Raw genomic sequence first — 26,990 nt, 5'->3', positions numbered from 1 at the left:
GTGAGCCCCAGCCCTGCTGCACCCAAACCCGGGATGATGTGGCCCCGTGTGGCTTGGGGGGACCCAGGTGTCCGAGCGCTGGGGCAGGGGGTACCCCCAGGATGGGCACCCCAGGCACCTACCTGGCTGTGCCTGCGCCCCGGCCGCCCGCCCGCGTCCCCTCACATCGCGGCTCCCCAGCGCTGTGCCTGGTAAAGCCGATTATGTGCCGGCTTTAAGGCTCTCCTTCTCCCCGGCATCGCCTCCCACCTCGCTCCGGTGCCTGGCACGGCCTGGGGGCAAAGGGGATCCCCCGGGCTGAGTGTGGGGGTCATCCCTACGGTAGGAGGAAACCTTCAGTCAGGGGCTTGCTCAGGTTCTGCCCCCTCCCCAGGACATCCCATCCTGGGAAATATCTGGTCCCCAAAACCCCAAGGTACAGAAGGTCTGAGCCCTCACCACAAATTCCATCTCCTCCCCACCAGTCCCTCTCCTGGGGCTGCCCCAGATCTCAGCATCCCACCCTTGGATAAGTCAGGGTGTGGGGGGCCACCCTGCTTCCCCCCATCCACAGTACCTGCTAAGCCCCCACCTTGGCTGTGGGGCTAAAAGACATCCTGGGGGGATTCCTGTGCAGCACCTCCAAATTCCCCCCTGGGCAGCAATGATGACAGCACACAGCGTGGGAAGGGTTTGGCTGTATTTTGACTTTGGAAGGAGATACAGGCAGTAATACAGAAGCTTTGCAAGCATGAATACAATACACGGCCTCCCCAGATCCCGCTGGAGCGGGGGGCTTGTCCTGGGACCCTGATCCTGCCCTCCCCTGCACTTGAGGCTGGGGGGGCTGCAGGCATTCCTCAATCAAGGCAAGAAGCCAAGATCTCTGTCAACGGCTGGATGGACTTTTGCAGAGGGGGAAGCTGCTCCTGCCAGATCCCAAACTCCCCCTTGCTCAAACAAAACACCTTCCTTGGTGCCTTCCTGGCAAACAAGCCCTGCCTGGACTGAGCATCCTTCACCTCATCCCTGAAACGGTTCCTGAGCTCTGGCCACCGGAGACGAGTCCGACTAACCACAGTCGAGAAAAACTGGGGTGAACCCTGTTAGATGCAGTGGCCCCCAAAGAGAGGGACCTGGAGGGTCCTCCTGGTGCTGAGCCTGCAGGAGCAAGGTCCATCACCCCAGCTGCCAAATCCATCTGGTCCTGGCATGCAGCTCTGGTGGGTTTTCACTTCCCCTACTCCATCTCCACTTGATGCCATGCAGGGTCCAGCGGCGTTCCCAGCCTGGCCCCTGCCTCGGCTAAGGCACAACTCGGCTGCTTAAAAAAAAAGAAAGGGAACCCAAAGGGCACAAGGTGCCTGGGATAGGGAATATGGGGAATACAGCACGTGGAGCGCTGGGAGTGCAGGCAGGCAGGGGGCTGGGGAGGGGGCAATGGCCACGGAGAGACATGGGCATTGCCTGCAAGCTGCCAGGAGCCCCCACGCCAGCACCACCGGGAATCACAACTCAAAAAAAAAAAAAAAGGAAAAAAGGGAATTTTGGCTTCAGATCCCGAGAAAAAGGGTTGTAAAGGCACTGTGCTCCACTCAAGACAAGACAGCAGCCCCGGTGGGGATGGCTGCACTTCTCCCAGTCCTATGTAAAAAGCTTTGGCAAAAAAGGTACAATCTAAAGAGCATTTCAGCTGTGATCTCCTCCTGCATGGCTGCTCCGTAAACACGATTCCTTGCTGTCTTTGGCTGAAGTTTTAAAAAAATTGTGAAGCTGAGGAGCTTTTTTTTGGTTTGGATTTTTTTTATATAGAAATAGATTTTTTCTTTACAAAAAAAAAAATCAAAGCATCTTTTAGCACTTTTAATATATATATATATAAAATTCCTGCTATAGAAAACAAAAATCCCCAAACTTGGGTTTCGATATCTTTTTTTTTTAAGGGAAAAAAAAAATCTTTCTTTTGCTTTGGGGAAAAAAAAAACACCTAGCTGGAGACGGGCAGGAACCACAGGAATGCGCCACAGGGTTACATGATGCTGCAGTTCTGCACAGCCTGAGCCTGGGAGGGAGAAGGAAAAAGAAGAGGGTTAAGAAGAATCCAGTGTCACTGTTTGCTCTGGCTGTGAAGTGTCAAGTGGGATCCTCCACACGCCCGCAGTGTCTGGACTGTGCGTGCCCAGGGCTCGCCTCCTCCCTGGCCCTTGGGGTGCAATAAATAAACCCCCCCAGGCTGGGGTGTTCATAGCTCAGAAATTTGAGAACTAGTGGTAGGTGATACTTGAGGGTTATAATATTGACTGAGAGTATTAATATAGAACATAGTATAACTTAATCTAATATTATATAGATATAAAATATATGTTCAAGTGCTGAAGTGTTCATGTTACCAGCATGAACAACACTTAGCAGTGGTGGAATGAGTGTGTTAAGGATGGAGGATTGCTCTGGGGTGCCAAGGGGGCAGAGTGTGGGATGGGATGGGATGGGATGGGATGGGATGGGATGGGATGGGATGGGATGGGATGGGATGGGATGGGATGGGATGGGATGGGATGGGATGGGATGGGATGGGATGGGATGGAGGGGGAGCCACTATGGCCACATCCCTTTCCAATCCCTCTCAGAATCTCCGGTCCCTTACAGAGAGGTTTGTGCAAGGCCAAAGAGGAAGAGCAAAAGCAGGGTGAAGGACAGAAGGGAGGAGATGAGACCCCTACAGCGCTGCCCTGTTGAGAACGGACAGCACTGGGACAGCCCGGACCTGGGGTCTGGGAATGGCACTGACCTGCCTGCGGGGACTGGAGTTCCCCAGGAGGTAGTTCCTGGTCACCAGGCTGTCCCCGAGGCCAATGCCAGAGTCGCCCATGCTGCGGTAGCTGCGGGTGACGGTCACGCTGGAGGTGGAGGAGCCCGAGGACATGGTGTTGATGCCGGCGTTCTGGGTGCCTGACTTGTCGGCGGGCTGACCACACGTACCGCACACGATGGTGCGGGAGCGCAGGTTGTATTCACCGGGGTCCCCAGAGCCGCTGCAGCTCCCCTAGACATGAGGGGGGACAAACAAAATGACCTTGAGCCCCTGCCCAAGTATCCTCTGCACTGAACCCCTGCTCTGAGGATGATGGTGTGACCCCGGGGGGACCTCTTCATGTTAGTCCTCAAAGAGGGTCCGCACTCGCCCATCCTCTCCATCGTGTGGTTTAAAAACAATAAAACAGAATTGTTATTTTTGTATTTCTAATCCCAAGTGACCGGGGCTGGTGTGATGCCAGTGGTGACCTGCCCCGCTGCCCTGTCCTCACACCCCAGGCTCTCAGCACACCTGAACTGTGCTCCTCTGAAAACATCCTCTTCTTCACCGCCTTGCAAGCTGGCGGCTGTCCACAGGGAAACTTGCTCTTGGAAAAGATTCAGCCTTCAGATGAATGGGCAGCACTGCCTGCAGGAGCTTGGCTCCTCTGTCCAGGGATAATCAATGTAGAAGAGAATCACAGAATCATGGAATGGCTTCGGTTGGAATGGACCTTGAAGCTCATCTCGTTCCACCCCCTGCCATGGACAGGGACACCTTCCACTAGACCAGGTTGCTCCAAGCTTTGTCCAACCTGGCCTTGAACACTTGCAGGGATGGGGCAGCCACAGCTTCTCTGGGCAACATGAGCCAGTGTCTCACAGCCCTCATAGAGAAGAATTTCTTCCCAATATCCCATCTAACCCTGCCCTCTGTCAGTGGGAAGCCATTTTGCCTTGTCCAAGGTCCCTCTCCATCTTTCTTGGAGCCCCTTTAGGCACTGGAAGGGGTTCTAAGGTCTCTCAGGAGCTTTCTCTTCTCCAGGCTGAACACCTCCAGCTCTCCCAGCCTGTCTGCAGAGCAGAGGGGCTCCAGCCCTCAGAGCATCTTCACGGTTACTTCTGGATTTGCTCCAGCAGCTTCATGTCCTTCTTCTGTTGGGGGCCCAAGAACTGGACTCTGCACTGCAGGTGGGTCTCACAAGGGCAGAGCAGAGTAGGACAATGCAGTAGCTCAACCCGCTGATACAGCAGCACTCTTCATATCCAGAGAACTCAAAGGAAAGAGGATGATGGATTCCACATTCTGCTCCTGCAGAGACCCTGGGGCAGCATCCAGCAGATCTCTTGCCACCTCTCCATGCATGATTCCTGTGGGCATCTCATGTGCAGGACACACACATCCTGTGCGATGGGCTGGTGGGGGCTCCTGGGCTGCAGCCAGGGATGGGGACAATTGGCTGCAGCTCTGTTCCTGGCATGCTGCCTACTCTCTGCCTGCTGCCTGTTCCTCTGCCTGCTGCCTGCTCTGCTCGCTGATCCTCCTGGTGCATATTTCAGCTCCATGAGGGTAATAATGGGTTGAGAAGAAGGACAAAGCCACCCCTGGATTTGTTCCAGCACCCTCACGAAGCAGAGAGGACGGAGCAGCTGCTGCCGAGAAGTGTCATCCATCAACTTTTGTCCGTCCCATCCTCCCGGTGACACGGGGTACCAGCTCAGCCTCCCTCCAGCTTTTCCAACACCTTTCATGGCATGTCAAGGTTGCTTAGGGTTGGAGGCACCTTTCAGCAGGGTTTTAAGACCTTTTTTGGTGAGCAGAGATCTCCTCCAGGTGCCAGAGGTCTGTTGCCTTCTCTCAAGTTGTTTCCACAGCAGACTCCCTGCTACCTTCTCCCATACGCCTGACTCTGTATGATGCTGAGCTGCCTCCCACCTTGACTGGGACCAGAACCGCATCCCCCATTGACCCCCTGGGATTACTGGCATTCCCAGTGCCCTACTTACGTGGTGATGGCGGTGGTGGATGCTCATTTCATCATCGTCCTCATCCTCATCATCGTTGATGATCACAGTGCGGACCAGTTTCCGCATGGCTACCTCCTGTGGGGGACAGGAAGGGAGTTGGGGGGTTCAGTGCCTGCTGACTCCCCATGCCCCAGCCCAGACGTGCCATCAGCTCTCACCTCCCCATTGGAGTTGATGAGGGCAGTGCGCAGGCTGTCCCCGGAGCCCCAGCTGCTCTGGGCTTTCCACACCACGTTGCTGGGGGGACTGTGGGTCGCTCCAGCTCCTGAGGCCCAGATCTGGGGAGAAAAGCAATAGGAAAGTGACCTCTCAGATCTGCAGAGCCCAGAGCCCAGGAACATGGGTCTGTCACTGCAAAAAGCACACCCCAACTGCTCTGCATCACCAGCGGCCCAGCAGGACTTGCGATCTCAGCTGGATCCTCCCCTGGGCAGTGACTCACCGTGACCACCTGGCCAGCCTTCAGGGTGAACTTCGGGGGGAAGCGGTAGGTGATGGGGGGATCGTCCCCATTCTGCCGCTTGATCTGCCAGTTCCCCATTGCCTGGTCCTTCAAGAGAAAGAGAGCAGCGACCCTCAGAACCCCAGTTCCTCCCCAGCTTGTCCCATTCACCTCCTGCCCATGGAGCAGGGCTGAACTTCACCCCAGGGATCCCCCTCAAGGAAACTCACCTCGTTGGACTTGTTCCTGAGACGGACAAACTTGCCCTCCAAGTCCACCTCCTCCACTCCGACACGGCCGCTGGTCCGGGCATGGTGGGAGAAGCTGGTCCGGCTCTCACCATCCTCCAGCTTCCGCTTCTTGGAGGAGCCCGGGGTGGACAAGTGGCTTCGGGATGCACCTTTGTGGGAGGAAGGGCTGGGGGACAGCCTCAACCTGGTAGAGGGAGAAGGGAAGATGGAGCCAGTGAGGACATGAGGGCTGGGACCCGCATAGCTCAGAGGTGGGTGCAGAGCCTCGTGCTCACCGCTCCTCCTCGCCCTCCAGCAGCTTGCGGTAGGCGTTGATCTCCATATCTAGAGCCAGCTTGATGTCCAGCAGCTCCTGGTACTCATCCAGCTGCTGCTGCATGCGTGCCCGCATCTCGGCCATCTCCCGCTCCTTCTCGGAGAGCAGGCGCCGGTTGGTCTCACGTTCCCTGGCCAGAATATCCTCCAAATCATGTAGCTTCGCTTCCTTGGCAGCCAACTGTGGGGAGGGAAGGTGAGAGTGGCCACTCCATTCAGGACCATGCCTAGAAGGGGATCATCCCCAGGAGAGGACCATCTCCAGGGCAGATGTCCCAAGGAACCCCCACTCACCTGCTTCTGCAGTTGGCTCACTTCTGAGGAGAGGTTGTCGATGCGGATGCGGGTCTGCTGCAGCTCCTCATGGGCAGCACCCACCATGTTGCTGTTCCTCTCAGCTGACTGCTTGGCGTTCTCCAGCTGGGAGACAGGATAGGGAGATCAGCATCCCCAGCACCCGCTGCCCACCAGTGCTCTGTGCGGCCGGGGGAAGAGGAGGGTATTGTGGGGGGGCTTCTCACCTTCGCCCCATAGGTCTTCTCCAGTTCCTCCTTGTAAAGCCTGATCTGGGCTTCGTGCTGGCTCCGCAGCTCCTGCAGGGCCTCGGACAGCTTGCTCTCAAACTCCCGCTGCCGCCCATTGTCGATCTCCACCAGCCGGGTCTCGTGGCGGCGCTTGGTCTCCCGCAGCTCCTGGGGACAGGTCAGGGGACAGTGTCACCTCAGGAAGGGGACACAGCTGCGCAGAGCAGGGGTTCTCCCAAGTGACCCCAGCACTGTGGCAGCACGTTGCAGCTCACCTCGCTGTAGATATTTTTCTGGAATTCCAGCTCTTCCTTCAGCGTCTGCAGCCGGTTCTCGGCATCCACGCGGCGCAGCATCTCGTCCTGCAGCTGCTTCTTGGCTTCATTCAAGGCACTTTCCAGCTGGCAGGGAATTGAGAAGGAACATCACAGTGGGCTCTGGACACCCCAGCATCCGGTATGGCTGGGGACCCATCATCCAACTGCATCTGCCCCACAGCCCCCTGGCACAGCGGGGACCTGGCAGTCCCCAGGTAGGGGGGGACAGAGGCATCTCTGGGGAAGCTGGAGACAGGGCTGCCACTGCTCACCTTGGCCACCTGTCCCCTCAGATCACGCACTTCAGTCTCCAGATTCCTCTTCTCACCCAGGGCTGTGGAGAGCGCGGCTTCCTTGGAATTAAGCAAAGCCTCCACATCCTTGAGGCGTGCCTGGGCAGTGAGCAGGTCCCCTTCTTTCTTGGCATTCCTGAGGGGCAAAGAATGGCACAGGTTATCTGCATGGCAGGGAGAATCATAGTCATCAGGAAATGATAGAACGGTTTGGGCTCAAAGGGACCTTAGAACTCATCCAGTCCCACCCCCCCTGCCATAGGCAGGGACACCTTCCACTATCCCAGGTTGCTCCAAGCCCTGTCCAACCCAGCCTTGGACACTTCCAGGGATGGGGCAGTCACGGCTTCTCTGGGCAGGGGCCCTGTGCCAGGGCCTCATCATCCTCACAGCCAGGAATTTCTTCTCAAGATCCCATCTAACCCTGCCCTCTGGCAGTGGGAAGCCGTTCCCCCTTGTCCTGTCACTCCAGCCCCTTGTCCAAAGTCCTTCTCCAGTTTTTAAAGGCCCTTTAGGTACTGGAAGGTGCTCTAAGGTCATGTCAAGCTTCTCATCCACCAACACCTCCAAGTCCTTCTCTTCATGGTTGCCATCAGAAACTCCCCCCTGAACTGTAACTCAAGCACACAGAGAATCATGTCCACAGCCCTCTGATCATCCCCAAAAGAGTTGCAGGATCACCCCTAACACCCACTCGCCAAGGAGACCGGCAGGCCCCAGCCATCCAGCCCCAGTGTGGATACTGGAAAGCAGGAAGGGCTGGGGAGGACTGGGGGAACAAGAGGTGTCTCAGGATGCAGCCCCTATGTGTGATACGCACATCCATAGCATGGCTGCACCATGAGAGACCAGTGCTGACCAGGCTGGGGCCAGAGTGGCACAATGTGACACGGTGGGACATGATGCAGCATGGTGGGGACACTGGAGCACGTTGTGGTGTGACACAGTGGGGCACAGTGGGACACAGTGGGACATGGTGCAGCATGGTGTGGTGTGGCAGAGCATGTGATATTGTCATGTGTGGCACAGCATGGTGTGGCACAGTGTGGCATCATGTGACACAGGGCTGGATGGCACAGCAGCAGCTGGGGAGGAGCTGGAGATGCCCTGTAGCCAGCACTGCCCTACCGAGGCGAGTGGGCAGAGGAGCTTGTGGCACCCTGCCAGTGCCAGGAGCCTGGTGCCTCTCCTGGAGCAGATGGGGGGCACCGGCTGATAAGCAGGGGCTGGGGGCTGCACTGGGGTGGCCAGACCTCACCACGAGCTCAGCTGTCACTTGGTGGGTGCAGAGCTGTGGCACCTCAGCCACCCAGCACAGGGCTGTGGACAGGTCTCCCGACCTCCAACATCACCATCCAGACTCCTACGCCATCCTGGCTCCCACTGCCCTCCTCACTTTTCCAGCCCTCTGACAGCAGGTCAAGGCCATTCCTTACAGTCCCGATGTGTGACCAGGGAATCTGATCTGACTGTACCACCAAAATGCAGCCTGGTGCTATTTTGGTAGGTCCTATAAAAAGAAAAGACCCAAACGGCCCCCAGCAGCCACCAACCCCAGAGTGGGATTGTCATCCCACCTCCTTCAAAATGGGGTGTGGGACAGGTGGAGGTGGGATGTGCCCCGGGACCAGTTGTGGAGCCCCTAGGCTGTGGGTGAGCACTGGCCAAGCACTGGCTGCTCGCCAGCCCCAGGGCACATTCCTGGGGCGGGGAGTGCACACCCACGCCATGAGATCATGGGTCACAAATACCAGGGAGCGGGCGGCGGCACCACTGGCACTCAGCCCATCCCAGGGCAGGGTCCAGAACACCATGAATGGGACCCCAAGACCACCAGGAATGGGACCCCAGCACCAGCAGAGAAGGCGTTCCCTGACTCGCAGGGATGTGGGAACATCCTGGCTTGGCCAATAGCAGATTTTCCTGCATTTCTTTCTGTTTCCTGACCTGAGCCAGCACGGAAAAGTCATTCTGTTATTTTGCAGACTAAACCAAAGGTTTCAAAATCCCAGGCTCCTGTTTTTAAGCATAAACTCCACTTTGTATCTCAGGATGAATTCTATATTAAAAGAGCAGGAATTCAGCTTGAGGAAGGACAGTTTAAAAAAATCACTATTCCTACATGTACAGTAACAAAATTCAGAACAACTGAATTGTCGCTGTCAGGAAAAGTGTCGCTGTCAGGAAAAGCAGAGCCAAAGAGCCTCTGGGAATCCAGAAGCAGCTTGAAGACTTTCTTGGAAGTGTGTGAAGATCCATCTTCTGCCTTTGTTTTCATTTCTGAAAGTTCCTTTCCCAGCCCAGAACACTTTCTGTTGTGGTGCAAAGGGCTCAGTGTAACATGCTGGATCTGTGATAAATTATATGATGTTTTTGTGGTCAGATTTTCATATCATATTTAATGATGTGCACAGAGTATGATTTCATAGTCCATGAATTCCATAAAATAGCCTGGTTTGTGCCTAAATAGCATTTAAGCAATCTTGAGAATTTGGAATTTAGCCTGCAGTGGAATAACTGACCAAGAAATGGTGCTGGCCCCCATTTTCCAGAGAACTACAGTCCCACTTGCTGGAGCTGCTGCTGGAGCTCTGTGCCGGGTCCTTCCTGCACAACCCACTCCTTTCATACCACTGACTCATAGGACAAGAATGCCAACTGGGAGCAGCTCCGAGGCTCCAAGGCTCACTGCAACCAGTGTTTGAGGGCGAGTGTTCCCACCATGTGGCCGTGACTCGTCCCCACAGCCAGTGTGGTCACTCCGGCACTGCCGGCGGGGTCCAATCCTGCCGTCCCTGATGGAGTGAACTGCCCTGTGACTCCAGGAAGGGCTCGTCCTGGGCGTTTTGCTGCTGCAGCTCTTTGCTCACAGCCGTCTTGTCTGTGGAGGCTTGGTACAGCCAGGGGGCACCGGCTCTTCAGGATGGGGCTCTGGAACGTCCTGAATCCTCCAACTCTTTCAGGGACAGCAGTTTCATTAAGTGACAAACAGAGGGGAAAACGTTGATAGTTACACTTGTGTCTCCATCAGATTGTCCTTCACCAGGGAGCAGAGGGATCCAGGGCTCTGGGCATTGATGTTTGGAAAGCCCCATGGTAAATCCCAGATGACTCAAGGACAAATCACTTTGCCTTAGAAGCCTCCCATGCTCAGCTCTGGGTTCCACCATGAGGAGCAGAGCCGGGAGCTCAGAGCTCACCAGCCGTGGGGCTGAGCTTGGGGGCAGTTCTGCAGGAGGGAGAGGGGTGAGGAGTCCTGTCCTGTCCTCTGCTCCGGCAGGTCCAGTGGTCTTTGTGACTCGGCTCCCTAGGACCTGAGCATCTTCCCCCCTATTCTTTCCAAACACACCATGGCCCTGAATGTGGCAGCAGCTTCCAGATGAGCTGTCAGTCCACAGGTGAGTCCTCTCTGGTGCCAGGGACCCCAGTGACCAGTGCTCCATGCCAGCCCTGTTGCTCCCCACTCCAGCCCAGCCAGGGCTTTGAGTTTTCCCTTCTCCTCCCCTCAGGTCCTGCTTTTATTCCCCAACAACCTCCCAGGCTCCAGCTGGCACTTGGCTAAAAATAAAAACTTCCATGGCAGCTGTGTCGCTTCCACTTCCATGGAGTAGGGGACAAAGCCAGACCTTCCTCCTCCTCCCTGAGGGTTCCACTGGCCTCCCCATCCTGCCTGCTAGAGCCTTAGGATCTTGTGATCCCAGATCCCCCAGGGAAAAGGGAAGCAGAAACTCACCCCAGAGGGCTGGGTGCCTGCAGGCAAGAGACATGGGCTCAGTGTCCTACAGGATTTGATCCCCTGTGCTGGGACAGCCATGGGTGAAAACAATCCAAGAGGAGAAAACACAACAGAAGCATCAAATCCTCAAGAAACAAATGTCTCAAGAGAAAAGATGGAGGGAAAAGGGGCCTCAAGATGTTTTATTTTTAGCTTTTAAAAGCAGGAAGGAGAAAAAAAAAAAGAATGAAAATTGCAGCTGAGCTGCCAGAAAATCCAAATGTTAATGGAAAGTTGGATCTGCTCTGGCTGCGCTCAGCACTGACAGACACGTTGACTGCGAAGCCAATGCAACAGATTCAGAGAGGGCTCAGGGACAGCCCCATAGAGCACGATCTGCTACTGCTTGCCCCCACTCTGCCCCAAAATCCCAGCCCAGAAACCTGGCAGGTCTGGGCTCTCCCCCTGGAAAAGTCAAGACAGGACAGAATCATCAGAGCTCATTGAAGCAGCTTCAGGCACAAGCCCACCAGGTTGCTGGAAAGATGCCAACCCTCTCTGAGACGCCAGAGCCCACTCCATGCATTTTTAGGAAACACCCTTTGGTTTCCGCCCTCCGCTATTAATCCCTGTGAGTGTTGCTGAAGCTTGGGCAGCAGCGGGCTTCACATGCTGGAAGGGGACAAACGGATGGGCTGGAGCCAATGGAGGTGCAGGCATTCCCCTCCTTCCCTGCTCCAAATTGCAGCTGCCCCACCCTGGAGAATGTGCCAACTCAGGGAACTAGCCGGCTCATGCCCCATCCATAAATCTTTATGCACATCTGCAAATCCCCTGGAATTGCAGGTTTCGGTCCCACCTGGCTGCCAGGGCCCACATCCACCTGCTCCTGGCCACGCTACTGTAGGACCGAGAACGCTATCCCAGGAAAGGCTCTTGGCATGTTTACAGCTTGGGAGCCCAAGGTAGAAGAGGCAGCATGTGTCCTCGGAGGTCTGTCATTGCTGGGAGGACCCAGAAAACCTGCTCTGCCCCACCTTGATCTGGCTGCTCTGCATGGCACTGCCTTCAGTGCCACGGATAGGTCCCAGGATCACTGCATGTATCCCAGGGATCACTGTCCTACTGCAGGGATCGCCCCATTATACCAGGGACTGTTTCTCCATCAAGGATTGTTCCCCCATCCCAGGGACCAGGGCCCCACAGGATCTCAGGGACCAGGGCCCCATAGGAACAAGCAGCAGGGACAGCACAAGGAGGGGAGGACTTGGAAAACCTCTGTGGTGGGGCAATGGGAATGTGGTGAAGCAGCTTCTCCCAGCTCCTGACTCATCTGTGCCGCAGCGCCTCTGCCAAATCACCAGGATAAACACAGGCTGGTCTCCTAGCAGGGGAGCTGGAAATAGCCAGTGTGATGTATAGTGAGGACAACATCCGCACGGAGCCGGCATCCTGTGGGGCACCAAACCCCTGCCAAAGGGAGCTGGGGATGCCAGCGTCAGTCGTGCTCATGGATGCACAGAAACAGCTCCCACCCTCAGGTGTCAGCGGTGCCAAAGACCCTTCCTGGTGCCAGGGTCAGTGCTGGCCCTGATGCACATTCCTGGCATGCTCATCCCTGGGGCTGAGGGGCTTGTTCAGCCACATGGGACCCCAGAGGGATGAAAACAGCTCATTGGCATCTCCCAAGAGCTGGACTTCCCCCTCCTGGAATTGGGATCTGGCCTTTCCTTGCCTCCTTAAAATGAACCAAAACCTCTGCTTCATCGGAAACTAGGAAAAAGCATTTAATGCAGATGCAAATGGACCCCCCAGGCTGGCATTCCACAAATCCAAGTAATTCCTGTCCCTCCACAAGCCCCATCACCAGGAGCTTCGCTGGGAGCTGTGGCGCACACAAACTCCAGCCCGATGGGACCTGACCACAGCAGTACCTCCAGGGATTGGCCACACATGCCCCTCCTGAAGGCTTGAAGGAGCTTTTCCCCTTTCCCTGGATGCATCAGAGCAAACGCCCCGTGCCCACTCACCATCACCCCACAGCCTCTCCCCTCATGATGGGAGAAGCACTTTGGCTTCAGCAGCACCACAACCAACGGATGCAGGAGGTGGCTGCGGCATGGACCGACAGCCCCGCAACTGCTGAAAAGCTGGAAACACATGTCTGAGAATAAATAGTATATTAATTGTTTAGAATTAATGGTGTTGTAGCTCGGTGCTGGCCGGAGAGCCCCAGTGTTGCTTGTTCCCTGTCCAGGCTGTCATGCCAGCTGGTGACTCATCCCAGCCTCCGCCAGCAGCTTGGAATGGAAATCCCAAGTCACCAAGTGACACTGCTGTTTGGGCTGAGTCCCCCCTAGTAACAGGAGGGCCCGTGGTTTTGGAGAGTGGATGGCATTACCAGGGGGGTTTTGGAGCTGGAAAAGGGGGGTTTGCCCTTTTGCCACGTTGGAGTCACCAGGGGAATGTGCAGGACTTGGCTTTCCACTGCCCACATTGCATTTTTGGGAGGAGGTTTGTGTCAGGCATAAATATGTGTGTCTGCACAGACAAAGGGCAGGATTTAGACCCCATGGACATGTGTCCCAGCTTGGAGCAGGCATCACAACGTCCCACCAGGTCTGCCAGTGCCTGGCTGCCTGTGAAACCTCTCTGTCACCTGTGGGACCCCCCACTGCTGCCTGTGGAACTCCCTTTCCCAGCTGCCTGTAGCTTTTCCAGGGAGCAGCAAGCCCCAGGAGACAGATGCAAAGAGGATGCAAAGTGCACGGGAGGATCAGCCGCTGGAGTCTCCAGTGCCGGGAGCGCACAGAGCCTGGCACCACAAAATGAGGGCAGGATTTCCCTATGGAACCCCTCCACCACCAAACCATGGGTTAGCTGGAACAAGCCTCCAGGCTGGGGTGACATGCAAAGTGCCACCAGTTGAAATTTGGTTTAGTAACTGGGAATTGTCTGCATGGCACCAGGAAAACCTGGCCAGTGTCTGTGCAGGTCTGGGGGAGATGGGCTGAGCCTGGGGTTTCCAGAGGGAGGGCTGGTTCCTCCCTTCCAAAAACTACGTTTTCCACTGAAAAAAAAATCACCAAAGACTTGAACAGGCTGTGCAGGGCAGAGGTGGAGTCACCATTCCTGCGGGGATTTAACAGATGTGTGGATGTGCTACTTGGGGACATGGGTTAGCGGTGGCCTTGGCAGTGCTGAGGGAACAGCCAGACTCAATGATCTCAGAAGACTTTTCCAACCTAAATTATATGATTCTATCTCTTCATAAAGCTGAACATCTCAACTGCTTAGAACACCATGATCAAACACTGGCCAATCCCCACCAAACACACCTGCCTGCCTTTCCCTGGCTTCCCATGGAATTTGAATCGGGTTATCTAAAAGACATTTGATTGAATTAAACCATCTTAAATATAGATTAAAGCAATAATGCCCTTCATCAGGAAAAAGGAACTTGCTAAAAAAAAGCCTGGAATTGTGCTGGAAAGAGAATTTAGAGACATTATTCAAATATGTGAATACACCACCTTCCAAGCCACTCAATTCCACCTTCTGAGTTTCAGTAGGAAAGGCACAAGAAGAAAGCTTGGAATCGTGGAATATCCTGAGTTGGAAGGGACCCACAAGGATCGGCGATTCGAACTCCTTCAGAAGACATCCCCAAAAATCCCACCAAGAGTGTTGTCAGTTTGTTTTTCCAATCCAGAATTTCCTAACAATTTGTAGGCAGTATATGATACAAAAGCCTGACTAAAGCTTTTGGGAAGAGAAGGGAAGAAGGAAATTCCAAATCTCACCATTGTGAGAAGTGAGTTTATCATTAATATAAGTATATATCATTAATATAAGATATAAGTATATTATTAATATAACTGTATTATATTTAATGTAACAACAAATTAACAATTACACTTTGGACTGGATGAAATCGAAGGAGTTTTGCTCAGCCTTGACTATCTCACTGCAACACCGCAAAAACCAGTTTTGCGATAACTGGGCTAAATCTCAATGGGATAGTTGTGGGTCTTTTTTTGTCTTTTTTCTTCCCCCCCTAAAACAACTCTGATTGTTGCACCTCCATGGAAACCCCCGAACTTTCCATTCACTTCAATACATCCTTCTCCGGATGAACGAGAAACGCAAAGCCCGTAAACCTCCACCTCAAAGGATGAAGACAAAGCACAGATTCCCGGTGTTTCCTTGGGGGATTGGGCATGGCCGGAGACTTACAAACAGAGTTAAAAACAAGGAGCTTAGTCACTCGTATTAGTCATGTCTTCAGGAGCACTGGGGGGAAACAGCCGCAAGCTCCTGTTTCACTGGGAGCTGGCAACATGGCCAGGACATGGGACAGTGGAGAAGAAGCAGGGATGCAATCCCAGCCCCAGGAGCAGGAAAACATGCTGCCGTGGAACAGACATTGACTTCTTTCCCTCTGCTCACACATGCGGTCCCTGAATGCAAAGGGGTGATGGGAAGGGATGAGATCGCTTTGTATCTGCTGCATCCTGACCCGCAGTGGGAATACAATCCCTGCACAAGATGGGACAAGGTGGAGAGGAGCCAAGAGAGGCAAAACACGGAACAAGCTCAAGGCCTTCTTTTTTCTCTCCAGTAGCAGCTCACGTCGTTTTCCATAAGATCGGGTACGCAAAGCTTCCGGCCAGCAACATTTGCTTAAGAAACAAAGTGGGGGATTGTTGGATCCAGCTGCCACCCATCTTCCTGGGAACAAAAGGGTTTGCTATCCCGGCTCCAGCAGTGCAGATAAAGGCAGGCGAGGTGTTTACATTGCCACAAGGTCTGTTTGCGCGTGGCGGTGGCAGCGAGGCCGGTGCGAGCTGCGCTGGAGCTGCTTTGTTTGTGCGCTCCGACGGCTGCTGTGAGTCAGCACCGGCACTGTGAGCTCCAACTGCTGTCAGCGTGGCTGCTGGGATGGGATGCGATGCAGGGATGAGCAGCGGCCAAGGTGAACGCCAATATCTTGCTGTGCTCTGCCATACGCTCTGCCCACTCTCCCCTCCAGCCTGCATGTGCCGGGACGGAGCCCAGACCTGCTCTGGCACGTGGGCAGGAAATAACCACTTCCCCAGAGTAAGGACTGCAGACGTGGCATCCCTAGAAAGCACAATTCAGCCCCAATTGCTGCTTGCACAGAACTACCCTGCAAACAGGGCCACTGTGAGAGGCTCCGGTCTCCCCACCACCTCCCTCCTGCTCAGCCCCACGTGCCCACATCACGCTCACCACTGGGCAAACACAGTCCAGCTTTTTCCACAGGAATGGCACAGCTAAGGCTGGGCTGTGAAAAGCGGCATCTCTGCCCTGCAAATGGAGGGTCTGGGGGCCATCTAGATGGTAAAGCACGATGCCAAGGGGCAAGGCTGCTCTCCACAACGCTCCTGTTCCCTCCTAAAGCCCACAGCATGAAGGCTCAGCTTGGAAAACTCTCTCTAATTTCTTGCCACTCAACACGATGCCCTGCAGCAGAGCATCCTCACACCCCACAGATGCTGCTGGGGAGCATGTCATCCACTGTCCTGCCAGGAAGGCGAGCGTGACTGCCGGAGCAGCGGGAGCCCCCCGAAACGCGGCCCCACAGTGCCACACCCTGCTCCAGCCCGGAGACATGCGGCTGAGCGTGACTCATCCCCCTGCTCTGCCAGGGCTGCTCCAGAGCCCTTCCACAGCCACGGCGAGCCCACTGCACTGCAAGGAGAAGGGGACATGCAGCTCTTCCCAGTGGGGACTGGCAGCTGCAGTGGGGCAACTGGCCACCCTCAGTACCCATGGGCACTGGGGCCAAGTTTCCTTTGGGCTCCCATGCCTTTGAAGCCCACGTGTTACACATCCACACCAAGAGCTTGGATGTTTATTTGGGCTCACATAACTCAGAGATGGGGTTTTAAGGGAGAAAGTGAGTCCTTACACTGTTATTAAATAACCCCCCCAACAAACTGGAAGTTCTGAGCTCCGGTCAAGCACCGTGGCAGGGAGACACCAACTCTTCCTGACCAGGATGGGGGCACTAAACTGGATGGCAGGAGGATGCCAGTGTGGAAAGAAGGAGCCAGAGCAAGTGGTTGGAAGTGGCTCCTGTTCAGGAGGGTGGAGAGACCTGTGCTATCAGAACCTTGCTCATACAGAGGTGCTTCTGAACCACTCATAGCCCTGACACAAAAATTCAACAGCTTCAGGAGAGCCCATGTTTGCTCCTACCCTGGCTCTGTCACCTCTCTGTAGGTTCACGGCGCCAACACCTGTAGTTGTGCAACCCTGTTAGTAAGGAAGGTAAAGTACAGGCAGGGCAGCATCCATCTTGCACCCTGGGTGCTGGGGAACTGTGTCCCTGCTGCTGTCACAACTCCTGGCTCTACTCACCATGGGAAGGCAGAAACAGGGCATAAGGGCTGTCTGCAGCTTGTGGAGGATACTAAGGGCATCTTCACCTTCCTCGTAAAGATGAAATTGGTTTATGATTGAGAACATGCAGTGTTGACTCAGCCTCGCCCAGAACGGAGGTGTCCCAACCCCAGCTGGGTTTTGTGGTATCTCTGCGGGTTGGGTTCACTGCACTTCATTAACCAACTTCCACACCCTTTGCTCTCCTCAACACCCACAGTGCTGGATCACACCATGGGTTCACAGACATGCTGTGATATCCTTCACACACAGGAACTAGGACATATATACATATTTTATGGAGTGACAAGGCAAAGAGGAATGGCTTTAAAATGAGAGGGCAAATTTAGATTAGATATTAGGAGGAAATTCTTCCCTGTGAGGGTGGTGAGACCCTGGCACAGGTTGCCCAGAGAAGCTGTGGCTGCCCTGTCCCTCAAAGTGTTCAAGGCCAGGTTAGGGCTTGGAGCAACCTGGTCTAGTGGAAAGTGTCTCTCCATGACAGGGAGGTGGAATAAGATGAGCTTTAAGGTTCCTTTCAAACTAAACCATTCCATGACTCCATAAACTTGGGCTTCTCCTGGGTGGCTGAGAGCCTGGCTGTCATACAGAGGTCTCTGTACTCAGGGCTGCTGCTTCCACTACACCAAGTGGGGCACTACACCAGTTGTTCAACTTCACACTGGAGCTATTCAACCCCGGGCAACGAGGGGAAGGGAGCAGAGGCAGGTGGGCACCTAGCCCCGACACCCCAGTGAGTGGCTGCGGGTGTCTGACGGCAGCTGCAGACAGAGACAGGTTTCACATGGCACCAGCCTCAGCTGTTTGGGAACATGCTGAGCTTGTCACAGAGGAACAGGCTCAGCACACAGCCTCACAAAGAGCAGGATGGCGAAACAGGTAACGCAGCCAGTGGCAGGACAGCGGGAGGTAATTCCCAGCTCATCCCAAACCCACTGGGCTGACTCTTCTCAGGTAATCCTCTGTGTCAGCCCTAATTTTGTACAGGACCAGGGGAGAGCTCTGATGGCTTCCTCCTCTGCTAGTTGCCAGAAGCAGGGGAGGAAATTGCAGCTCCCAGAGGGCACAAATTCAGCAGAACACGGACCTGGCAGCCACCCTGTGTGTCCCACCCCAGCCACGCCACCCTCTCCATCTGCCTCCCTGAGCACCAGGCCAGGAACAACTCCCGGTTCTCTGGGCTCCAGAGTCTGAATGTTGATGGCATTCAGACAAGTGAAGTGACACGTGCGAGGCTGAAAAACACTTGTGGCAGCACACGGGACCAGAGCAGGCTGGGACAGGATGTTGGGCATGGATCCCTTCCCACACTAAACCCAGTCCTGATTCTCTTTGCAATCGTTTCTCTTTAAGCCCCAGCTCCAAGGATAAGATCCTTAATTTGAAGAGTGGATCCTACCGACATAAAAATGTTTAGGGCAGCAGGATTTCCTCTCACTCCCCTCATCCCCCAGAACAGCAAAGGAAAGAGCCATGGCTGGAAGACGCTGGCAAACGCAGCAATGGGAGTGGGGCCACAAACCAAAAGTGCTGGAGCCTGTTCCTCTGTTGAGGTTGTCCTTGGGAAAAAGAGGGGCTGGATGTTTGCACGGGCAAGAATTCCTCCCTCCCAGGAGCCCAGCCATCCTGAGCTGTTGCCTGCAGATGTCAAGGGAAAACCAATGTTTCTGCGGCACTGGAGACTCACGGCGGCGCGTTTAAGAGGGTCCCAGAGGGGCACGGGGGTCCAGCCCAGCCCAGCCCAGCCCTGTGTCACTGACTCCCCCAAAGCATCCCCAGCTGTACAAGCTGCTCTTTGTTTGCTCCAAAAGGGCAAAGCCTCCTCCCAGCTAAAGCATTCCCTCCCTGGCAGGGATTCCACGAGGCAGACGGGGGGAACAGCCCAGGAGCTGGAGGTTTCACCCCACGCAAAATGTTCCAGCACAAGCTCATTGCTGCTAAAAGAAGGGCCTGGCCTCATGGCAGCACTGAGTTCTAGTTTCCACCCCCTCCTCTTTTTCAACTAAACGGGTCCTGTTCACCTGCTCCTGCCTGGAGGGTCTTCACTGAAACCAGCACAGGGCAAAACCCCCTGGGCTGGGGAAGGGCTGTGGGGTTCACCTCCTGGCACCCCACTGCTGCCACCCTTGCTCTGCCCCTGGGTGAGCTTCCTCTTTCCACAACAACCTTTGGGGAACAGGAGATTTGTCCTCATTAGGTCCAGGGATGAGGTCTGGGCCCCGGGAGGAAGAGGCGCTGCCAAGGCACCGGCTTAATCGTGTTAGGGGCTGCAATTCAGGAAGACATCGCTCATCAGCCACGGTGCTAACAAGGGCTGGTTCCTGCCTTGGAGGAGGGAGCTGGTCCCTGCATGGCCAGACCTCACCCATGGAGCGGGCACTGAGCCCCCCAGGGGGCCTCTCCTGGTGATGGAGGTGCCCAAGGGCCGCATCCTACAGCCCTTGCACTGACAAACGCATCACACATCTGGTATGGGGCGAACCCTCATGAAGCAAGGCAAGAGCTGTGGATCCTGTTCACCCCATGAGTCAGGAGTCAGCTCAAGGAGAGGGGGTGATGGGCAGAACTGGGCACAGAGCATCTCTCCAACCGCCCAGTGCTGCTCTGGAATCCAAGTGTCCTCCAAGAAAGGGGACAGAAGCTCGAGGACACCAGAGACAAGGGCATTTCAGATTGGTTCTGTCTCTCCCCACGGTCTGGGGTGCTGCCAGCACCCCTGAGTCACCAGCCACCCTCACCGCACCCTCTGCTTTGCCTCAAGCACAGCTCCAGCATATCCACAGGCCATTGAGAGTTGGGGACACACGTGGAACAGGGCCAGGCAGCGCTGCCTGGAGGTGTCCCTTGTCCTGGGGTACAGCCAGCACCAGGCTGCACAGGGTCCCTGTGCAAGGAGCTGGGTGGGCACTCTGGGATCACCACTGGGAGAAGCCAAACAGGCAGTGGAAAGGTCCAGCCCAAAGGCAAAGCAGCTGGCCAGGGACAGAGGAGTGGCAGGAGGGAGAGAGCAGGCAGCTGCCTGCACCTCCCAACTCAGCTCTACCCAGACCCTCCTCCACCCATGCAGCTCTTGCAGCAGTGTGTCGGTACTGGTTAGACTGGTCCCCTGTTTGCACAACCTCTCCCCCTTCAGCCAGCATCTCTTCCCCCACCCCAAACAGAGAACTCAGCACCCAGCACTGTGCCACATCCAGACACATCATGCAGTGGCACCCCCAGCCCCCCACCCTCCCTCTGTGCTGGCGAGACAACCCCTGTGGTGAGCAGTGGTGATGCTGTGGGTGCTGATAACACCACCCCGAGTGCCTGCCCTGTGGGAGATACCCGGTGCTTCCCCAGGGCTGACAGGCACAGTGAGGGATGCAGAGGGCTGCCAGTTACTTATTAGCCAAAGTGTCACTGTGTCAAGGTCAGACCAGGTGCTGACCCAAGGGCTTGGGGTGGGCAGAAGAGCCGGCAGAGCAGGCACATCCCTATGCAACTGGATGTCAGGGAGCAGAACAAAACCTGAGCAGGTCCTTCCTGATCCCACCAACAGTTCCAACCCCTCCAGAGAGTCAGTCTTGTGGCTGCCCCATTCCCCCATGCCCCAAAGACTTGGGACACCACAGCCAAACTGAGCCCGACAAGCAGCATCACGGCGCGGCAGGCAATCATGCCCTTCTCTGAGCAGCACTGCCACATCAAGCAGGTCCCCACGGACATGAGATGAGCTGCAGCCTCTTTGCAAAGGCTGTGGGGACTTTACTAGGGTTTTGGGGGTTGGAGAGCAGCCCTGATACCACGCCCAAGAATGGGGACACACCAGATGCAGGAATGAATAGCACTGGCTTCCCCCGCAGAACCGCTCTTCCACCTCACCGACTGTGACTCAGAGACGACTCAACACAGAAACACCCCTGTCCCCCAGAGCTCCGCGCACCAACCGCACTCCAAAACCCACCGAAACCCACCTCCCAGCCACGAGCTGCTCTTTGGGAACCCCCTCGAATCACAGAACTTTTTTCAGGGGTTTGTCAGTGCTCAGGAACACACATACAAGCTCCCGGAGCACAGCCCATCGCAGGGAAAAACTCCACACCCATTTTCCATTCTGCAGCACAGCCAGCTCCCAGCTCCCCGCCAGCCAAGGCTGCGGGCTGGGCATTTTTTGCAGCCCTCGAAAGACCGTGGCCAAGATAGTTCTGGGTTTGCATAAGGCAGAAAAAGCCTTTAGACAGCTCAGCTCCTCCTCCCACCAGCACCCGGATCCTTGGGATCTGGGAGCAGGGAACTGGCGAGCGGCAAGTGGGACAAGTGAAGCTGGCTTATCCGAGGACGGAGCTGCAGCGGTGCACGAGAAATAGAAAGTTAAATATAAATAAAACCCTGCACAGCTTCTGGAGACATTTGTAACAGGCAGCACGTTCTCTCCCTCCCAGTAGGTAGAATATTTATGGCATCTTCTGAGGAAAGCTAATTTTAGCCTCATTTGGTGCAGACTCAAAACGAGGCGTCCAGAATAAGAGGCGAAAGATCAAATGGAGGAAGAGGGGGTTGTCCCGACACTGCCCAGCCCAAATCCGGCCACGAGCCAAAGTCGATGACGGAAAGGGATCCGCTTGCTCCTTCCACGGAGCAGGACTCAGGGAGCTCTGAGTGCTACAGGGACACATCCTGACACTGCATGGGCTGGCAGAGCCTGGGGGAAGCCCAGTGCCAGCCCCTCCCTGGCCAGCAGTGACACTGGCCAGGGAGCCCCGTGTCCTCAGGGACCCGTGTCCTCAGGGGACCTGCACTGGTCACCGGTAACAGCCCTGAGGAGGGGAGGGCAGAGGCACCCAGTGGCAGCAGGGAGGGGCCCAGGAGGGGAGCATTTCTGATGGCAGGGAGGGAAAGAGATGAATCCAATGGGAAGCGGCTGGGGGGATTCGAGACTCAGTGTGGACTGGGAGCACATCACTCAGCAACAGCTAGTGCTGCCCCTGCACTGCTTCCCCCAAAGCTGGGGACCCCACAGAGTGGGAGCAGCTTGGCACAAGGAGGGTTAAGGCAAACAAAACCCGAGCAGGTTCTTTAACTGGTGCCAAAGACAGCAGAGGAAAATAGGACGAGCAGGCGAGAGCTGTGGGCAGGACAGAGCCAGCTGGCTGGCACCACTTCCCGGGCTGTGCCGGAGCGTGTTTAGGAATAGCTCCAGAATGACGAAGGCAGAGGGGCTGCCAGCCCGGTGCTCGTGCCCCGCATCGCACGGACCCTCCCAGGGGCCCATGGCATGTCTGCTCAACCCCAGCCCTGAGCCTTCACAGCTCTGCTCCCCGATACTCCCCCCAAGGGCATCCCGGCCAAAGATGGCGCTTGGAGGGAGAGCAGGAATGCTGAGAGAGCTTCTCTCCTCTCCTCTCTCCGTCCGCACCGTGGACACTCCTGCCCCAGCTGGGTCATGGATTTTTCCTCTCCCTGCCTCCTCCAGGTTGCTCCTTCTTCCCTCCCGGCTCCTTGCCAAGCATGACGACAGCGCCAGTCCCGCTGCGGTCCCCCCTGTTCCCAGGGCACTCACCACTGGGGGACCCCCCATTCCCAGGGCACTCACCGGGCTTTCAGCTCCTTGTGCTCCTCCCGGACTTTGCTGAGCTCCAGTTGCAGCCGAGCTCTCTCCTTGGCCACCGAATCCAAGGTCTTGCGGGCATCTGCCAGCTCCGACTCGTAGGCAGCCTTGATGCCCGAGACCTCTCGGCTCACCACCTCCTCGGACTCGGTGATGCGGAGCCTCAGGCCGGCGTTCTCCAGCTCCAGCGAGCGCACCTTGTCGATGTAGACGGCCAAGCGGTCATTGAGCTCCTGCAGGTCCTCCTTCTCCTGCAGGCGGGTGATGCGGGTAGGGGACAAGGGGGTCCCCGAAGCCCCGCTGCGGGTGCTCCTCTTCTGCGAAGGCGTCGCCATGGGGTCCGGTGTCGAGGCGAAGGACACGGCACAGGTCACGGCGCGATGTCCCACGCCACCCGCCCAGCTGTCGCGGCAGCTCCTGGTGTCTGAGTGACTTGCTTATATCCCAGCTGGGCTGCAACCGGGAGGAGGAGCTGCGAGGCAGCGGCGGGTGGAGTTATCCAGAACCTGGGTGGAGTCAACTCACATCAGTCCCGGCCCTTCCTTGGGAAAGGCATCCCTGGGAAAAGGGGGCTTGAGAGGGCAGCTGTGGGGGCACATCCCGGGGTGACTCCTGGTACACACACACACCCCCTTTTATAGGGTGATTCCCCTCACGGAGGCTGGCTTGAAGCTTGGGGGGATTTGGCAAGGGCAAAGTGCACCCTGAGAGGGGCTGCAGTAATGAGCGCCCCCGGGACATCGCTGCCCCACACGACAGGGGGGTGCATCTCAGCAGCTGCTGACCCCAGGATGTGTGGGGTCCCGGAACACCCTGAATACAGGAGCCACAGGCTGCACAGGACCCTGGGGTAGCCCAAACTCTAGGGTGCAGGGACCCAAATACAGTCCCAGGTCACCCAAAACACCCTGGCCTGGGGTCCCCCTGAATCCTGAGGCATCACAGAGCCCTGGGGCACCAGAGGATTCCCCCTCTCCCCCCCACTGGCTTCGCCCAGTTCTCTCAGCGCTAGTTATCCCCCTTTCCCAGCTATCCCCAATACTAGCTGTGGCCAGTTTTATCCTTCCTCCCAGTTTCTTGTGCCAGCTATGCCAGTTTGTAACTTCACAAATCCTGAGCACCAGTTGAGCCCAGTTTTCCCCCACCCCAATTCTCTGCACTGTTTCCTGCTCTCCTGACTCCAGCCATTCCCAGTCCCACCAGCACTCAGGCATCCTTCCAGTATGTCCAGTTCCCAGAATGGGTGATTCCAGGTCCTCTCAGGTGCTGGGAACAGAGTCTGGGGTGCTCTGCCTCCCTTGAAGTGCTGCCAAGACTCAGACGGTTCATGATTTCCAGATCTGCCACACACTTCCTGGCACCCCCAAGTGCTGCCACAGAGAGGGGGCCCTCTCAGACTTCACCCGTGTTTCCTTGTGTTGTGCTGTGAAGCTAATCTCTCCCGTGTCAGAGAAATGGGAGTGAAATGACAAAGGGAACAGAAAAGCAACCCTTTTACACCCTAGAAATGAGTGGTGGGCGGGGGTCCTGGGGGCTCCAGTTTCCTCCTTGTGAGCCCCTGCTTGGGAAGCTGGGCTCTGTGGCATTGAAAGCAAGAAAGGGAGATGCTTCCCGCAGCTGGGGACACTGGCGAGAGCCAGGGCACCCCAAAGCCAACCTCCCCCAACCGTTCCCTGAGGACAGAGGGGTCCAAGGTCAAGGGCACAGGCAACATGCTGCTTCCTGAGCCACGGCTGCCTGGCTCCTCCTGTCCCTGCTGCAATCCAAGCTCAGTTTGCTTCCCAGCTCGGGGATTGCAGCAGAGCCCCAGGCAGGCTGGGAATGACTCACACAGCAACGGAACAACACATGCGAACACGCAGCGCACACAGAGACACACACGCGTGTGTGCGCGCTCCGGCAATGATTAACACGCTGGCAGCTCGTCAGTCCCGCCGGCCAGCGCACAGTAGCGGGATGGGGAAGGGACCCCATCAAGCTTTTAAAAAGCAACAATCAAACTTTCAAAAAGCAACAGCCCTATGCCAGGAATCTGCCCCAGCGCCATGACAGAGATGGGGGGGCCGAGGGGGAGGTGACCGGGCACAGCCCTCCTGGCGCGGCCACGGGAGGGGTTTGGGAGGTGGTTGGGGTGCTCGTGCCACCCCCTCCCCCCCCTCCTTGCACCTCCTTCCCCATCCCGGCTCACAGGAAGACCCTCTCGGCATACAAAGTGCTGTGGGCAGGGGGTGACTGTGCCCACCCAGGGCTGGTCTCCCTGTGGCCCCGGGGGGTCTCGATAGGAGAAACAGAAACTCTCTTTCACCCCTCTAATTTGTTCAGTCCCAGATGAATTCCCCTTTTCCTCCTTCCTCCTGCCTTCTCTGCTGTCCCAGGCTGCATTCCTTCCCCATATCCTCCCATGCACATAGCCCCTTCCCTGACACCACAGCCCTGGGGACCCCCATGCACGTCACATCCCCTAGGCAGGCGAGAGTGGCAGGACTGTGCCGTGGGGCAGAGGACACAGATGGAATGATGGTGGTGGTGGCCCTGGCCCCACGGTGAGCTCTGCCGGGGCCATGGGCCCCCCAGCGCCACGGTGAGCCCTGCCGGGGCCATGGGCCCCCCAGCGCTCCTGCCACAGAGTCTCGCTGCCGAAGGCGGGTCTGGCCTGCGCTCGGCTGGGCTGTGGCTGCCAAGCCGCGGGGCACTGTGGGACGTGTGGGCCGCCTGCCACTGCGCAGCTCTGTTTTGTTTTAAAAAGTAACCCCTGGGCGGGAGGGAAAGCGCTTGTGTTCTTTGCCTGACAGTGCTCCCTGAGTGGGAGGTGTCTGCCGGGGTCCGGAGCGTCCACAGGGATGCGGATCAGAGCATCCCCAGGGACATGGACAGCGGGGCCAAAGCTTCCTTGCTTAGTGTGGGAAACAGCATCCAGGGCAAAGGCAGGGAGGGACCAGCTTGGGCAATAGCTGAAAATCACAGCTAAGGGGCATTGGCACAGCCAGTCCCTGCTCTGGCACCCCCATGAAGCTCCTGTCGTGCACAGGACCCTGGCTCACAGTCCCACGCTTCACTGCCTGGGGGGCTGAGCCTGAGGGCTCCCCCAGGCTGGGGGAGGACAAGACAGGGGACCTGAGGGAACGTGCTGGCTCCAGAGCCTGCAGTGGTTGTTGGCAGCCCAGAGTGAAGAGCCCCTGGGGAGGGTCAGACTTTGGCTCCTTTGCAGAAGTTGCTGCACGTAGAGCTCCCCAGGATGGGACTGCTGTTGATGCTCCCACACCACACCTCTGCAAACCCTCTTCTTCTGGACACAGACAGCCCCACACCGCTCTGTTCCCCACCACCCCCTGGGGGCTGCAGGGGCGATGTCCTCAGCCCCACTGCAGAGCAGGGCAGGCAAGAGCATCCTGACCCAGCACAGGCACAGGGGGATGGGGAGCCCATCACCAGCACAGCCCTGAGCTGGTCACTGGGTCTGGCAAAGAGGCACTTGGCACTTGTGCGAGGAAGGAGGGTTTAACTCAAACCAGATGAGCCAGGAGGACAGTCTGTGCTCCACAGCTCCAGTATGGGCAGGGTGCCATGCTTCAGCCCACAAATATGGATTTCCCCAGGTTCCATGGGCACCAAAGGAACTCAGGGTGCAGGACCCTGCAACAGAGCAACAGAAGGGTGAGGGATGAGGGGTGGACAGGAGTCTGGGGCTTGAGGAGAGGCTCTCAGCTTGGGCTGTATCTTCCTCATGTGACTCAGAAGGCAGAAAGCAGTCACATCCCTGGAATTTCAACCCCCTTCCAGCTCTTTAGCCTCCAAAATATTCCAGGAATATCACAAATGTGGTGCAAACACTTGTGCATATGTGGGCAGTGATGGAGCTGGGGGTGGGGGCAGCAAGAGGAGCTGCAGCTCCAGGGACCCCCACACCATGCAGCTGCTCCAGCACAGAGGGGTGAGGAAGGGGACATGCCATGGTGCCAGGCAGTGCCCCTCGGGGGAGCCCTGTGGGTTGCTTTTCCAGTGGCTTTTCAGCTCTTTTAGGCTCTTAGCAAGGATCCTGCGTTCACTTCCCAGACTGCACAGCTTTTGGCATCAGAGCAACCCAGGGCTGAGCCATCTTGGTCCCCCCCACACCTTCCAGGTGCTCTCCCCAGCTGTTGCACTCCCCTCACTCTTGGCCCTAGCACAGGGCCATTTCTCCAGCTATTTCCTTTCCAGGGCAGATACACCCCATCTCCAGGATTTTCTCTTTCCAACCCTCTCTTCTGGCCAAAAAGACGTAGCATCTTTAGCCCTTCACCCCCACCCACCCTACTACCAGGAGGAGGAGATCCCAGC

General features: G+C 56.5%; 1 protein-coding gene across 1 annotated transcript; it reads right to left on the bottom strand.

The window, feature by feature from the left end:
- Positions 1–659: 659 nt before the first annotated feature.
- On the bottom strand, positions 660–23,454 carry LMNA (lamin A/C). The gene is made up of 12 exons (XM_064638429.1): positions 22,659–23,454; positions 6,922–7,078; positions 6,608–6,733; positions 6,330–6,500; positions 6,103–6,228; positions 5,769–5,989; positions 5,473–5,677; positions 5,243–5,350; positions 4,959–5,078; positions 4,780–4,875; positions 2,768–3,022; positions 660–2,041 (listed from the first exon to the last, which is right to left on the bottom strand). The coding sequence occupies exons 1-12, from the start codon at positions 23,006–23,008 to the stop codon at positions 2,009–2,011; spliced, it is 1,968 nt and encodes a 655-aa protein (XP_064494499.1). The 5' UTR covers positions 23,009–23,454; the 3' UTR covers positions 660–2,008.
- Between the last annotated feature and the right edge of the window lie 3,536 nt (positions 23,455–26,990).

Source organism: Pseudopipra pipra, chromosome 29, assembly GCF_036250125.1.
Source record: "Pseudopipra pipra isolate bDixPip1 chromosome 29, bDixPip1.hap1, whole genome shotgun sequence".
NCBI classification, from domain to species: Eukaryota; Metazoa; Chordata; class Aves; order Passeriformes; family Pipridae; genus Pseudopipra; species Pseudopipra pipra.
This window is presented reverse-complemented; position numbering and strand designations above follow the sequence as displayed.